Source organism: Nycticebus coucang, chromosome 1 (genome assembly GCF_027406575.1).
Source record: "Nycticebus coucang isolate mNycCou1 chromosome 1, mNycCou1.pri, whole genome shotgun sequence".
NCBI classification, from domain to species: domain Eukaryota; kingdom Metazoa; phylum Chordata; class Mammalia; order Primates; family Lorisidae; genus Nycticebus; species Nycticebus coucang.
The window spans coordinates 78,777,815-78,793,100 of record NC_069780.1 but is presented as its reverse complement, the minus strand read 5'-3'; the positions used below and the strand labels follow the sequence as shown (position 1 = coordinate 78,793,100).

General features: G+C 38.1%; 1 protein-coding gene and 1 pseudogene across 4 annotated transcripts in view; one reads left to right on the top strand and one right to left on the bottom strand.

The window, feature by feature from the left end:
- The window catches only part of FBXW7 (F-box and WD repeat domain containing 7), a 249,075-nt gene that overhangs the window by 144,563 nt on the left and 89,226 nt on the right, over window positions 1-15,286 (top strand). For 2 of the 4 annotated variants that reach the window (XM_053582904.1, XM_053582895.1), the window contains 2 exons: window positions 7,998-8,047; window positions 8,677-9,246. In XM_053582904.1, the coding sequence (XP_053438879.1) occupies window positions 8,746-9,246 (501 nt within the window). In that variant the 5' untranslated portion in view covers window positions 7,998-8,047; window positions 8,677-8,745. The remainder of the gene's footprint in view (window positions 1-7,997; window positions 8,048-8,676; window positions 9,247-15,286) is intronic. The other 2 variants (XM_053582913.1, XM_053582888.1) reach the window with 1 other exon arrangement.
- Window positions 1,569-6,848, bottom strand: LOC128587755 (TLE family member 5-like; annotated as a pseudogene).

Genomic DNA, 15,286 nt, shown 5'->3' with positions numbered 1-15,286 from the left:
GGTTACACTGATTGCATTTGTTAGGTAAAGTCCCTCTTATAATTGTGTCCCATTCCCAAGAGGTATGCCATACACCATGACCCCCCACCCCTTCTCATCTGCCCTCTCCTCATTCCCTCATTCCTCTACCCACCCCCTGTATTAGTTCATCTACTGTCTTTGTATTAGAATTGAGTACACTACCGGGCATTGTGGTCGGTGCCTGTAGTCCCAGCTACTCTGGAGGCTGAGTCAAGAAAATCACCTAAGCCCAAGAGTTGGACGTTGCTGTGGGCTGTGACGCTATAGCAATGTACTGAGGGTAGCAATGTGAGACTCTGCCTCTTTAAAAAAAAAAAAAGAATTGAGTACATTGGATTTTTGCTTTTCTATTCTTGTGATACTTTACTAAGAAGAATGTGTTCCAACTTAATCCAGGTTAATTTAAAAGTCTCCATCTTTTTAATGGCTGCATAGTATGCCATGATGTACACATACCATAGCTTGTTAATTCATTCCTGGGTTAGTGGGCATTTAGGTTGTTTCCATGTTTTGTCAATTGTGAATTGAACTGTGATAAACAGTCTGGTTCATTCTTTTCTTCACAGAAATCTAAAACTTGTCTTGGAGTGATTAGTAAAATTCAAATTTATAAGACTGCAGTTCTTTTCCTTTTCTTTTTTTTTTTTTTAAAACCTTCTCACATCTTCATTTGAAAGGCACAGCTAAGCCCACCCTCTATAAAGCATTTTCCACTTCTCTCTGTAGTGACTTAGCATAACAGAATCTGACATATAGACACAGGTGTGGGTGTTGCTTTTTGAAAAAAACATTTTTAATATCCCCTTTCTTTAAAGACAAGCTAGTATACTGGGAAAAGGAAAAATGAAATTAATACCAAGACAACTGTAGAACCCTCATCTTTGTTTGGGAAGGGGAGAAGGGAAAATCCTTGGTCACCTGTCCCCACTCGGCATGTTTCAGCTAAGCTTGCCCCCTTTTTTTGTGAGTGAGGACCAGGTGTGTTTGGGGGTGTATGGAAATAGTGGCGGTGGTAAGCAGGACAGGAACTAGAGGTGAAAGTGAGAGCAGATCTGGGACCTAGGGAGAAGACTTGGAGTGCCCAGGATGGGGAGGGGACAGCTATTAGCGTTTGTGTGCAGTGCCAGGGCAATAGCTGTTTCATGTGCCCCAAGGGATCCAGTGAGCAGACTGTCAGTTACACATTCCCAGAACAGGGAAGTACTGGGAGTTTTGGATTTCTTGAGGTTTTGCTCCCTTACGACCTGGTCTCCCATTTGCCCCTCTAGGCCTTAGCTTGCCTCATCTGTGTTATGAGCAGATTGAGCTATAGTCTATTTGAGCTGCAGGGGAGGAGGAAGGAGGATGCTGGGGGGGACAGGAACAAAGCTAGCAGTGGCATAAGAGCAGGGCCAGGGCCCCAACAGGTGGCTACTATAAATATTATACTACCGGAGCTTAGCCAGTCCCGAGCTATACTATGTATTGCACTGAACATTCCTTTCTCTCCATGACTCTGTCTCCCCTTTGTTTCTCCCCTCCCTGACCCTCCCCAACCTGGCTGCCTGCTAATCTGACTTCTCACCATCATCCTCCTGGTGGGTGTCTCTATCATGCCGTTTCTTGTCTCCTGGGAGAGGTGGGCCTGGGAGCCCAGCGCGGACAGTGAGAGGAGACCAGTGCCTGCACTGACTGCTGGCAGTGAAGGCGTCTGTAGCCCCACAGGCACTGGGGTCAGAGATAGGGCCAGAGCCTGCAGCTGAGATAGCTGGTGGGAGTGGAGCTGCTGTCAGATGATGGAGTTCAGCTCAGGAGCAGTGACCTGCTTAGCCCTCTCATTGGTTCCCAAGACCTGCTGCTGGTGCTCTTGGGAGAGCTAGGGCAGGACCTGGGCACAAATCCCATTCAGCCTCCTGATTTCAGCCTGTTTGTGCATCTTAATGTTCAAGCCGTAGAACATTTCATAGTACATCACATATTGACACTGCATCTCTGACTTCTTGCTGGCCAACTTGTCACACTCAAGATTTAGGTTATGATACTGAGCCTGCAGCAGCTGAAATTCATCTTCGATGCTGTTGCAAGAGTCTGAGGTGGGGAATGTGAGTTGTTGGGGTAGGCGTGAGGAACCCTATGGGGAGAGGGTGGCCTGGGTCAGGGCGAGGTGGGGACCTGTAGCTGCCCCTTTTTTTCTTGAGTCAAATTTTCATAGTAGATTCAGAAAAAGGATCACTTGTCCAGTTACACACTTATGTAGAAAGAGAAGGGAAATATATTTGGTTTTGTTGTGCTGTTTCCCCAGGTGATTTCCAGTAAGAGTCGAGACTTGCTGTAATACCCTTCTTCACTCTCAGGCCCATGCAGCGGTGGAAACATTTTAAGATTTTATTTTTTTTGTAACATGATGTTTTCAAACATTTATTTTCTTTTAAATCCAAGAATCTTATTCTTTGAAGTAAAAAATAGAAAGAAAAACCCCAACCATTTTCTTCACACCTTGCAGTGACTGAAAAATAAATGTTACATTGCTTGGTTTCTGCAGCCATTCTTCATCTTCAAAGCATTCAGCAGAGTCTAGCCTACTGTTTTCTTTAAGGACCCTTTTCAGATCATATCCCTGGTTGAGAACTTTGCCTTTGATAAGTCTCTAGATTCTTTGTGTGGGAAGAATTGTTCTTTAAACATTAGAGTAAAATGACTTTTGTTTAATGAAGTTAATGGTTTTGTAGCATTGTTTAGAACTTACCAATTTTTGCCCCAAGAGTTTTTGATAACTTAGTACCCTTACACAGATGTTTTCTGTGTCACTTTTGGGTCCTCTGTAAAGCAGGTGTCAAGATTTGATGTGCAGGGAAGCCTTTAGCTCACCTTACTTTCCTCCAGGTTGGCACAGTTCCTCTTCTAGTACTCTCACCAAGCTGAATAGTGTACGAGGAGAAGCCCAGAGGCAGGTGAGTTAGAATCAGAGTGAGGAGAGCCTTTCTGGGATGGATGAGGGCGGGGTGGGGGTGGGTGGAAAGAGGCAGACCTGTTTACCCCCAGGGAAGGGGAGAAAGGAGGCTGTTAAGCAGCTCTGCTGTGCATGGCAGGTTAAACTGAAGGATTATCTGAACAGGGGACCACTGTGGCTACTACACACGCCTTATTTTGTTCAGGCTTTGACACTCTTTCCCCATGTAGACATCTTTCTTACACTGTTCCCATTTGACACTCTACCCATACACATGTTTTCGCTCTGCTCTGCCTGTGACCTATGAGGCTTCTCCACCATGTGAATCACTCTTCATCCTTCTTAACGTCAGGCTTTGACACCCCTTGCTGGTCCGCCTCTGTTTCCCCTCACCATCTTTCCCAGAAAGGCTCTCCTCACTCAGCTTAGACTAACTATCCAATTTTGGATTACCATTCTGCCTCCCCCACATATGCCTAACTTGCTTGGCTCTACCTAATGGTTTTCGGACTAAATTGTTGAGGGAGAGAAGGAAGAAGAGCTTTCTGGGTTTTTTACATCTGCCACTGGCTTAGAATATGGTTCTATTCCTTAAACAGAGAAAATAATAGGAGGATGTAAGAATAAATTTGGGTCTCCAGGTGGGTGTAAGGGGAAATAGATGTCTGTTTTTTAAAATAATGAATTTGGGATGACCATGGGACATCAACACCTAAATATACCCATCAACCCAGGAATGGATTAATAAACTGGTATATGTATACCATGGAATACTATTCAGCCATAAAAGGGTGAGTTTACATTTTTTGTCTTAACCTGGGTGGAGTGGAAACACATTCTTCTTAATACAGTATCACAAGAATGGAAAAGCAAATATCCAACGTACTTAATACTAATGTGAAGCCAGCTGACCATCTAATACATGCTCACATCAGAAAAAAACTCAATTTAAGTTTGGTGGAGGGGGAATGACTTTAGGAGAGAGGGAAGGAGAGGAGGAGATTGGTGCGCTACCACTTACTGGGCACAATGTAAGGGTATATGGCACACCTTTTGGGGGTGGGACACAACTACAAAAGGGACTCTACCTCACAAATGCAAATATTGTAACCTAGTTGTTTGTACCCTCACATTAACCTGAAATAAAAAAAGAAAAATAAACAGCCTCAGTTGAAGATTCAGACTGGGGATAATATAATTGAGTCCTTAGCTTCTATGTGGTAGTTCAAACCCTGGGTATCAAAGAAACTGCAGAGAAGGGAGGAGCTGGCAAAGGAGCATAATAGCAGTGCTGCCTGAGGGATGCACTGAGGGATGAAGTTAAGGGACTAAACTTCCCAAAGATCCATTGAGATTTAACCAGTTTAAAATTTAGTTATGATAAAGTGAACCCAGATCACAGAGATAGCAGAGTGAATGGGAATGAGGGATTACATGGCCAAACAAGGTATGTGTTAGAATTTAAGTAATATAAAAAGTGAATATTGTCATGTGGACTGAGAAGTGGTCTTTTGCCTCCTTTCTAGTAAAGATATACAACGGAACCTCCATAGTTGACCTCCTCCCTACGTTTCCCATCTCTTACACGACCTAATTTTCATGGATCGGGCATGCACCACACATACATATCAGTGCAGTAGGCCTAATTCCTTATTTTGACCACCTCCATTTGTTGCCAGTTTGTTGCAGTCCTTTGGGCTTAGAAGGGCAACTGTAATTTTTTTTTTTTAATAGCCTGTGCTAAAAATAAGGAGTTCAATACAGAATAAAAAGTGTTTTTTTTTGTGATTTAGAAGGTAATTTACAAATAAATGTTAAGGATTTACACCCTACTGATTTGAAAAGCAATGCATAATGTGAAGCAAGTGTGCTTATAAGTGCTGTGGCCTGAAGAGGACTTGTTACTGATTAGAGAGAGACTCTTAGAATTCAGAGAAAATCCCAAAGTGCTTTTGGTAGTGATTCCAAGTTTGGGTTATTCTTCCTGATGGTCAATACAGTTGATTTATTTTCTTGTTATCTTCATGACTTTGTAACTTAGGCCTAATAGATCATTTTAAGAACCATATAAGTTCTTAAAATGTTAATGTTTCCATTAACAACATTGGGAAGTTGTGACAATTTATTTAAACCACCCCTTGTTTTATTAGTGCATACTGTATTCCTTAGTTTCTACTGTGATTTCCAAAACAGGCTTTGTCTTGAAATCTTCCTTTGAAGCTCACAACTCCAGTTAAATCTAAGGCTCTCGGAGGTCCATTTGTTTAACACATGTATCTATCTATACTCACTTCTGTTACTTTAAGTATCCTACAAATGGTTATCAAAGGCTCCTTTTGAAAAACAAGGTTCACGAGAAACTAATTTATAAAAAAATACACACATACTGAAATTAGGTCTGAAATGCCACCAAATCAACAAAGGAAGGATAGTGGCTAAAAGTTACCCTGTATTTTCTAGGACTTGGGGTAAGTTACATATTATCTCTGTTTTCTCTAAAAACCTAGTTCTGCATTTTTGAAGACCAAAATTATTGTAATATTTCTTTTTCATCCAGGGATGGAGATGATTTTAGGCATCTTTTTAAGTACCCTTAGGGCAGGACCTCTCTGAACTTCCCACTACTTGAAAGACTCTGCCAGAAGAATGCTGTTCTCCCCACTTTCTAAAAGGAATAGTAATGTCCCCTTCCCTGTTTCTTTCTCCAGCGATTACTTTATACAAAGTCCAACTTTATTTTATATGGGTTATCTGAACTTTTTGATTTATTTGAAAACTTCTATTGATGAATATCTGTATTGGAGCTTTTACTATTTCTGGTTACTTACCCTTTGTTAGGTTGGCAGAACCCTAACAGTAACACTTTGGCTTCTTTATTGATATCTCAGAATACTCTGAATCTTGCATTGCAAGCAGTTCTTAGAGGATTTGGTCAAGTAGGTATGATCAATCCATCCTCATTATTTTGAATATTCTGTATTTGAGAATCTGTCTATTCAGTAAAATTTATTTGTAACCCCAAAGTCATCATTCATGTGTGGCACTTTCATAGTCATTTATGGAGATGTGCATGTACAGAATGGTAAAATATTTGAGCCACCTCACATATGTATTTCCAATTGACCTCTGCCTTCTTGTTTCAGCTCTCATACTGTAAACAAGTATCATTTTCATAGTCTACTATAGTGAGACGTTTTCCACATTCTTGTGCTTTTTATGACTCCAAGCATAGTGCTAAAGTGCTATCTCATGTTCCTTAGTGCAAGAAGGCTGTAATTTGCCTTATGGAAAAAATAATGTGTTAGGTAAGCCTCATTCAGACGTGAGTTATAGTACTGTCAATCATTAAGTTCATTGTTAATGAATCAACAACATATATTTCCTCTAGGAACAGTGGTTCAGTATTTGCTAAATCAGAGATTGGAGCAACTTTATAGAACATAATTACTATGAATAATGTGAATCAACTATTTAAGGGTAGTTATTATTTATTTATTTACTTATTTATTATTAAGATAGAGTCTGCCTCCCAAGTATCTGGGACAGCAGGCACCCACCACTTCTTTTTTTTTTTAAGAGATGATCTATTGCTCAGGTTGGTCTTGAACTCCTGAGCTCAAGCAATCTACCCACCTTGGAAACCCAGAGTGCTAGGATTACAGGCATGAGCCACTGCCCAAGGGTGGTAATGTATAGAGACTTTTGATATCAGAAATATTTAATAATTCCCTTTGTCTGAAACCATTGTTTCGGGTATCATGAATATAAGTAAATACATGCATGTAGAATTAAATCTACATGATGTTAAATCTAATTTTACTATGGATTCAGGTCAAAAAAGTTTGAATGCCATTGATTAACAAACGTCCTCCAGAAAATCAATACGTACCTGAAGCATATTGAGTGTTTAAAGTAATAATCTTTGAGCACTGAAGTGATTATGATTTTAGAAAAGAAGACACTATTAATATTCTTTCAGGATTTTATCATGTAACTGTATACTTAGGTACATGAAAGAAGATTCAGCTGGGTATCAAAATTCTTGCCTCTTCTTTACTTGAAGCTATCATGAAGCTAGCAATCTTGAGAATTTAATCTCTTTGAGCTTTGTTTGCCTTGTCTGTGAAAAGTTCTATAGATATTTTTATTAGTATATTCCTGACCTTGAACCACACTATCCTCATAACATTCAATTGCTAATTTAAATGTCAGATATATTGACCATCAGATTTTATTTTACTAAACTCAAGTTTAGTATCATTAGTTATCCATAAAAACTTAAGTTATATATTTTATATATCTTGACACTTTACTGGTAAGAAGAAATAAAAGACCATTCAGTTTTACACTGAATTTTAGGATGTAGGATTCTGTTTGTTGATGTTTGTGTTTTATGACAAAATGTTCTAAATCATATAAAAAGTTTTCTCTAAAAATGATTAAAATTGTTAATACTTCATTTATTAATTTTTTTCTGGTTGGCAGTTTCAAGTTTTACATCATAGGTGTGCTTAATTTTTTTTGTGTATAATATGTTGACATTATTTTAATAATAATGCCAAATATAATGCCATATCAAACATTTCCATACAGATAACAGCAAAGGGTAAAATTTAATGGCTATAATTTAATGAACATGAAAAGATGATATATCAGATAATGTTTTAGAGCATATGCTAAAAAACACAAAAGTAAACATACTTGATATATAAAATTTGAGAAATATAATTAAAAAACCCCATCTATAATCTCACTACCTAAAATGCAGTTTATTTCGAAATATTGTCTTCTTGTCTTTATGGAGTTTAAAAATCATTCTATGATCATTATAATTTCCCGCATTTTTCCCTTAGCATAATATAAAAATATACATTTTAACATTTTTTAAATGTCCATCGTATTTAGGGATTGTACTATGTATTTCCCATCTCACAGGTTTGTTTATCTTAAACATTTAGGTTTTGATTTTTATTTATAGTTTATTTCTTGCTTTTGTGGATAAAACTGCAGTGAGCATCCTCTGTATAATTTGTTTTTTCTGTTTTAGGATTACTTCCTTAGGATAGCTTTCCAGGAGTGGAGTTACTGGGTCAGAGGGTATGAAATTATGTATTTTTTTCTTTTTAAATAAAAGTTTTTGTTTATTTGCTGCCTGGTCAGTTTATATTCATTATGAAAAAATGAAAATCATAATGATTACACTTGTCACCTGTTAGAAAACCGTGTTTGAAAGTAAGATTCTGTGTTCAGAAAAGTTTGGGAAATTCCCAGGATATAAAAGCCTTTTAACATGATTTGCCTCAGTATTTCCTGAACTTAACTGAACACTAGTTTCTTTTGTGATACAGCTTTTAACATTTTGTGAAATTTTTATATAAAATATAGTTTATGAAGTACTGATCTAAAATTTAAAATTATTTTATTGGTTAAATTATGTTTTATTGGTCAAAGGAACTAAATTGAACTATAAAGCTTCATGCTAAGAGTAACTAAAAGGAGACCTAAAACAGTTCACTGTGTGATTTTTGTGTATGTCTTTATAAAGTCTTACAACTTTTATAATTGGAATATTCTATATTGAGCACTAAAGAACATCTTAATGCCTTGATGACTTCAAATACTTTTCACAATCTTCAGTGATATCTAGAAAGCAGACATATAACATGAAAAAAGAAGATAATGTAGATTGTACAAATCTTGTTTTTCCCCCCCATTTTTCCCTGCAGAATGTGAAAACCTTTGCATCTTCTGATAGTCTAGCCAAGGTCCAAGAAGTAGCAAGCTGGCTTTTGGAAATGAATCAGGAACTGCTCTCTGTGGGCAGCAAAAGACGACGAACTGGAGGCTCTCTGAGAGGTAACCCTTCCTCAAGCCAGATAGATGAGGAGCAGATGAATCGCGTGGTGGAGGAGGAACAGCAGCAGCAACTGAGACCACAAGAGGAGGAGCACACTGCGAGGAACGGTGCGATTGTGGGTGTAGAACCTCCACCTGGAGACCAAAATGATTCCCAGCAAGGACACTTGGAAGAAAACAATAATCGATTTATTTCAGTAGATGAGGATTCCTCAGGAAACCAAGAAGACCATGAGGAAGATGAAGAACATGCTGGTGAACAAGATGAGGAGGATGAGGAGGAGGAGGAAATGGACCAGGAGAGTGATGATTTTGATCAGTCTGATGACAGTAGCAGAGAAGATGAACATACACATAGTAACAGTGTCACGAACTCCAGTAGCATTGTGGACTTGCCCATTCACCAACTCTCTTCCCCGTTCTATACAAAGACAACAAAAGTGAGTATATTCAATTTGCTGTTAACCTGAGAAACTTTACATATCTATTTTAATTGAAATGAGATCTTCCTCACAGTCTTCATAATGTTGCAAATTAACCTTCATATATGTATTATAATAATAAAATGAACTAAGTTTTGTTTTACAGAAGGTAATAGAAAGTACTGCAAATAAAAATACTAATAATGGGACAGTCTTAATTACAAATGGAGGAAGCTGATCCTGTTACTATGGAAAATCATTAACATCAAATTTTCTTTTAAGCCTTGCCCCCAGGTCAGGAGTTAGTAGGTTGCATGGAGTATAGAAGGTTGGAGTGAAACATGATTTCTGTAAATCAGGTATGAAGAAACTTTTTATTTTATTTTTGTAGACATGGTCTCATTCTGTTGCCCAAGGTGGAGTACAAATGCAGTCATAGCTCACTGTAACCTCCAATTCCTGAGCTCATGTGATCCTCCAGCGTCAGTCTCCCAAGTAGCTGGGACTGGAGATGGGTACCACCACGCTTGGCTAATACTTTTTTATTTTTGTAGAGACAGGTTCTTGCTATGTTGCGCAAGCTGGTCTCAAACTCATGGGGTCAAGCAGTTCTCCCCCCTCAACCTCCCCAAATGATGAGATTATAGGCATGACACCTAGCCAAGAAACTTTTCATTAACGAAAAGCAGGCAGGGGTGGGAAACCTGTGGCCTTAAGGTGAAATGTGGCCTTATTGGTCCTTAAGTGTGGCCTTTTGACTTCATCCAAATTTTGTAGAACAAATCCTTTTCTTAAAAGGTATAGCAGACCACCATATAGCTCATGGAAAGGAGAAGTGAGAGTTAAGCTCAGGAACACTCCGTAACTATAAGAAACACCTGTAACAGCTCGGTAATGTAACACCTTGGTGATGAGGGCATGGGAAAGGGATTTGGCTCTCCTTAACACGAGAGGTCATGAGACGAGAACTTCAGTGATTGGCAGTCTCTACACCTGTGGTGTAAACAGCCACTGGATTATGTGTATAAGTAGCCGCAGGAGAAGTGAGTCGAGGAGTGTGCATGCTGTTCTTTCAGGGACTCGCTCACTCTGACTCTTTGGCTTCTCCTGCCCATAGGGCGTCTGCCCAGCATCTCTCAAGAAGACTGCTAAGATTTACTTTCTTACTAAGACTGTTTCTCTCTCTCTCTCCCTTCTGCTAAGGCAAATAGCCCTCAGGCACCTAAGGGTAATTGTTCCCGAGCAAGATAGCACAGCCTCTGCCTCTGGACAGTAGATAAGCTGGGGTGGAGACCTGGCCCATCCTGGGCCCCAACAAAAAGGGGATATAGCAGAGAAGACAAAGATGCTTCAGAAAGAAGAATCTTGAAGTCAAAAGGCCACAGGTTACCAGAGCAGCATCAACAAGTCATTAACAGATTTAACATCATACTCCTTTAACCTAAATTGACCTAGAATGAAGTATCTTACTCATTTGGATTAATACTTGACTTGCAAAATCATTTTTGCTTCAGCTTGTAAAACTTAAACTCTTAACAAAACATTTTTATCACTAATTTGCCTAGCCTATTTGCCGGTCAGGTTTATTTAGCTTCTGCGGTCTCAGAAGGAAATGGCATCAAGTAGTTGTTTTCATCCATTTTACTATACCTATCTCAAGGTGTTGAAGCAGTAATTTTGGATCTCAGCCAGATGCCTCTACTGGCTCTTTTTTTGTGTGAGGCTTCAGTTAGAGGAATGGGGGTTTAATACTTACGGTTCAATTGCACTGTCTTATTTAAGAAAGAAGTTTAATCAAAATTAAGCTTTGCAAACCAGTGTAGAGTTATTGCTGATTTCTGCTACACTTTAAATTAAAAATAAAAATGTGAGTGAGGCAAAACATACCATTTTCCAAAAGGAAAAGTCATCATACTATTCTCTATCTAGTTTTCACATGGAAAAGGGGTTTTTGAAATTAGGCAGATTGGGATTAAAATCTCTCATCACTTACAGTATGATTTGGGATGAATCATTTGGCCTCTCTGTAACTTCTGTTTACTTATCTGTCATATGACCACACATGATTGACAGGTGCTTTACCTTTTTTATCTTCAAGATGAAATCATACACAGAACTTTTAGGTATATCTTAAGTAGTTCACATAGTTAATGAGTTATAAACAGAATACTGTATATCGAATTTGAATTCGTTTTTTCTAGTGATTCTGAATCATGAAAAACGGTCATTGTATTCTATGTATAAGACAATAGGAAAATACCGGGTTCTAACAACAGGAATAGATGTGTATATAAGTTTCTGTATATATGTACAGGGATAGATGTGTATATGCATTTATATATGTGTGTATATATCTATACTTTTGATACATTGTTTTTGTTTGTCATGAAATCATTTGCCTTTATAAATATGGCATAGAGAATGTAAAGCTGTTTGATTCCCAAGGCAGTGATACCCTTCTACAAAGTAGGATTTCAGCCTGCAATTGGCCTAAATATTTTTTGGCCTAAATATTGTCCATCATTAAGACACTTCTACAGGATCATTTCCAGAGTACTTTATTTTTCAGCACTTTAGAAGAACATGCCCGTCACCCATCCATGTAAATCTTACACTGTGCTAAAGAGGGAGAAGCTCTCACTGTTCAATTGCTTTGTTTTGGCAGAGGTTTAAGTTCTTGATCATTACAAACATAAGATACTTCTCTACACACATTACCCTAGGCCATAGTGTTATTTAAGTCTTCTTAACTTTCACTTTGAAAAGAGTAGTATCATAAAAATCATTTTGTTAAGCCTCCTCTCCTTTTTTTGTAACAGTGTCACTCTGTTGCCCTGGCAGGAGTACAGTGGCATTATGATAGCTCACTGCAACCTCAGACTCCTGGTCTCAAGTGATCCTTGAGCCTCCACCTCCCGAGTAGCTGGGACTACAGGCATCATACGCCACCACGCCCAGGTAATTTTTTTTATTTTTAGTGGAGACAGGGTTTAGCTTTTGCTCAGCCTGGTCTCTAACTTCTGAGCTAAAGTGATCCTCCCGCTTCAGACTCCTAGAATGCTAGGATTACAGGCATGAGTCACTGTGCCTAGCCTAAAATTCCATTTTTCAATGTTAATGTAGAATTAGCCTTGTACAAATCTTCCTCAAGATACCTTTCAAATTTTATTTTCTTGGCAGTCTCCTAAATGAACCTTGTGGACAGCTAGACTTACTTATTTCTCATTCCTGGATATACTGCATAAGCAAATATATAAATGAAAAAAAATTTTTTTGGTTCTTCCTTGTATTTATTTATTTAAAAGCATTTTGAAAACTGTCAAAACCCTGAGGACAAATTTTATTTCCCTACCCACAAAAAGTTTATTCTTACGGACGTGTATGGCAAACAATGTATGTTAGAAACTCCAAACTGTCCTAATGATAAAAGTCACAAGAATTGCAATTTATTAAGGATGAACTATTTGCCTGGTCCTGTGACAGATAAGTGAACAGAAGTTACAAATAGGCCAGATGATTCACCCCAAACCATATTATAACCAAACCATATTATAAGTGATAGAAGATTTTAATCCCTTTCTGCCTAATTTCAAATATCCCTTTTCTTTCCGTGTGCTTTGCTGCCCCCTATGGTGAGATTTGGCAAATATCACAAAACAATATTTTCAATAGAGTCAAAGGTTCTAGACTCTTGAAAGTAATGACTTTCTAATACCATTTCCCACTTAAAATCATCAGAAAGTCCATCATGGTGGCTCATGCCTGTAATCCTAGCACTCTGGGAGGCTGAGGCAGGAGGACTGCTTGAGCTCAGGAGTTAGAGACCTCCTGAGCAAGAGTGAGACCCTGTCTCTATTAAAAGTAGAAAAATTAGCCAGTTGTGGTAGGTATCTGTAGCCTCAGCTACTTGGAAAGTTGAGGCAGGAGGATTGCTTGAGCCTAGGAGTTTGAAGTTGCTGTGAGCTAGGCTTATGTTGGCACTGTAGCCTGGGAAACTCTGACTCACCAAAAAAGAAAAAAAAAATGGAGCTACCCTATAGAAATTACAGAGAGCTCAGTTAAATACTTCTCTATGTGGTATTTCACAAAAGCTTATTGAAGATATGAGGGCTCAAGCCAAAAGGCATTGTAACAGAAAGAAATGACAATCTAAACAAGAAATTTGAGACTGGGTCACAGAGGCTATTGCTTTGTCTAGAGTCCATCAGATATGCTGCATCTTAACTAGGGGTTGTGTGCTATTTCTTTAAATTTGACTGGTCTGCTTAGAAATTCCAGAGTCCACTTGCTTCTCCAGATAATGGATGTCTGTGTCTTCAGTTTTAACTCTGTCAACATCTTCATTATAATTCTGAAATTTTTTTCCTAAAGAAGACACCCAGTTCATATATGAAAAGCAAATGACATAGTGCTATTGGGTCGGTTCTTGTATACTCCTGATCTTTTCATGAAGAGACGCATGTTTGAGCATTGGTTGCTGATGCTTCCCTGTCTGTCTTAGTGCCTTCCACCTGTTTTCTTCTGACATAACTTCATTCCTTACCTCACATTAGTCTGTTTTCTCCATTTTTATGGTTAGTGTCCTCCTGGCAACTTAACAGTGTTTATCCATTTGCCTCAAATAAGAAATGTGTATTAAAATATAAATATATTTAAAGACATATTATGTCTTGTGTATTAGGGTCTAGAGGCCTAACACCCTTTTTTGTCTCTAGCTTTTAAACAAACAGGGGAATCAGACACCAGGATCATTAGGCAATCAGAGAATCAAAAATAATAGTTTTATTTCTAGTTCACTCTGCTCCAGCTACTCCTAGGACCAGAGCTGCTGGGAAACTTTGTAGGACAATGTGGTTAACATCAACAATCAAACAGAGCTCTAAACTTCACTTCATGTAGAGATCTAGAGAACAATGGCATCCTTGGAAACTTCCTGGCCTAGTCTGTTTGCAAGACGAAGAACTGAACTTTAGATTCTGTTAGGTACAGATATGTTCAGAGAGTAAAACAATATTATTTAAGGCATTCATTTTGAATAACCCCCACAATTACTGTAGCCCAATGAATAGCCATTATTCCCTAGCTTTATGAAGGAAGAAAAACAAGAAACATTGACCTAGTTTAGTTTAACCCAATTTTAAACACACGGGGAGACTGATGGAAATGGGGGTAGGGGGTACAGTGGACAAGAAGGATTCCCCCTAATATAGTAGAGTGATAAGAGCTTTTCACATCTGAGCTAGAATTCTGATTTTTGTTATATAACCATAAATATGCAATCTCATTGAACTGTTTCTTATCTGTAAAATCAGACTTTTCAGGATTTTTGTGAGGATTAAGTGAAATAATATTTGTAAAAGGGGTAGTAACATAGTGCCTGTGACACTCAGTTTAATAGATACAGGCTTTGTGACTTCATTTTGTCTGCTTCCTGTCTCTCCTAATCCTACAAAATATACTTCATCTTCATAGTACATATCTACCTATCTGTAAATTTTTTATGACCACTAGCATTCAGTCATTATATCACCCTCTAGTGGAAAAAGATAAAAATGGAGAAATGGATAAATACTTTAAAAAGGGTTCGCAGGAGGATTGGGAACATACTATAATACGCTGGACCTATCTTCAATAAAAATATGTCATAATATTCTAAGCAGATTCTACTCACACATCTTCCTAATTGATTGGTTTGTATCATTTCCTTTCAGTAGAATTTAAGCCATTTCTCTAAACTTTTAATCTTTAAATAAAGGTTCTGTACAGTTAAACGCCTTGTGAATCTTTCGTATGTATTCCAATCTGAATTTTAGCTCATGTTTTATTTCTAATAAGTTACTGTCAGTATAGATTAAAAAATATTTTTAACATTATTGTAAACCATAATAACTGTAAATGTTAGTCTTGTTTAAATCTATATCTGATTCATTGCAAGTGATTAAAGATTATCATCATCATTATTACCATATTTAAGAGATGGGGTCTTACTGTGTTGCCCAGGCTGGCCTTGAACTCCAGAGTTCAAGCAACCCTCCTCTGTAGCTGGGACATCACTGTG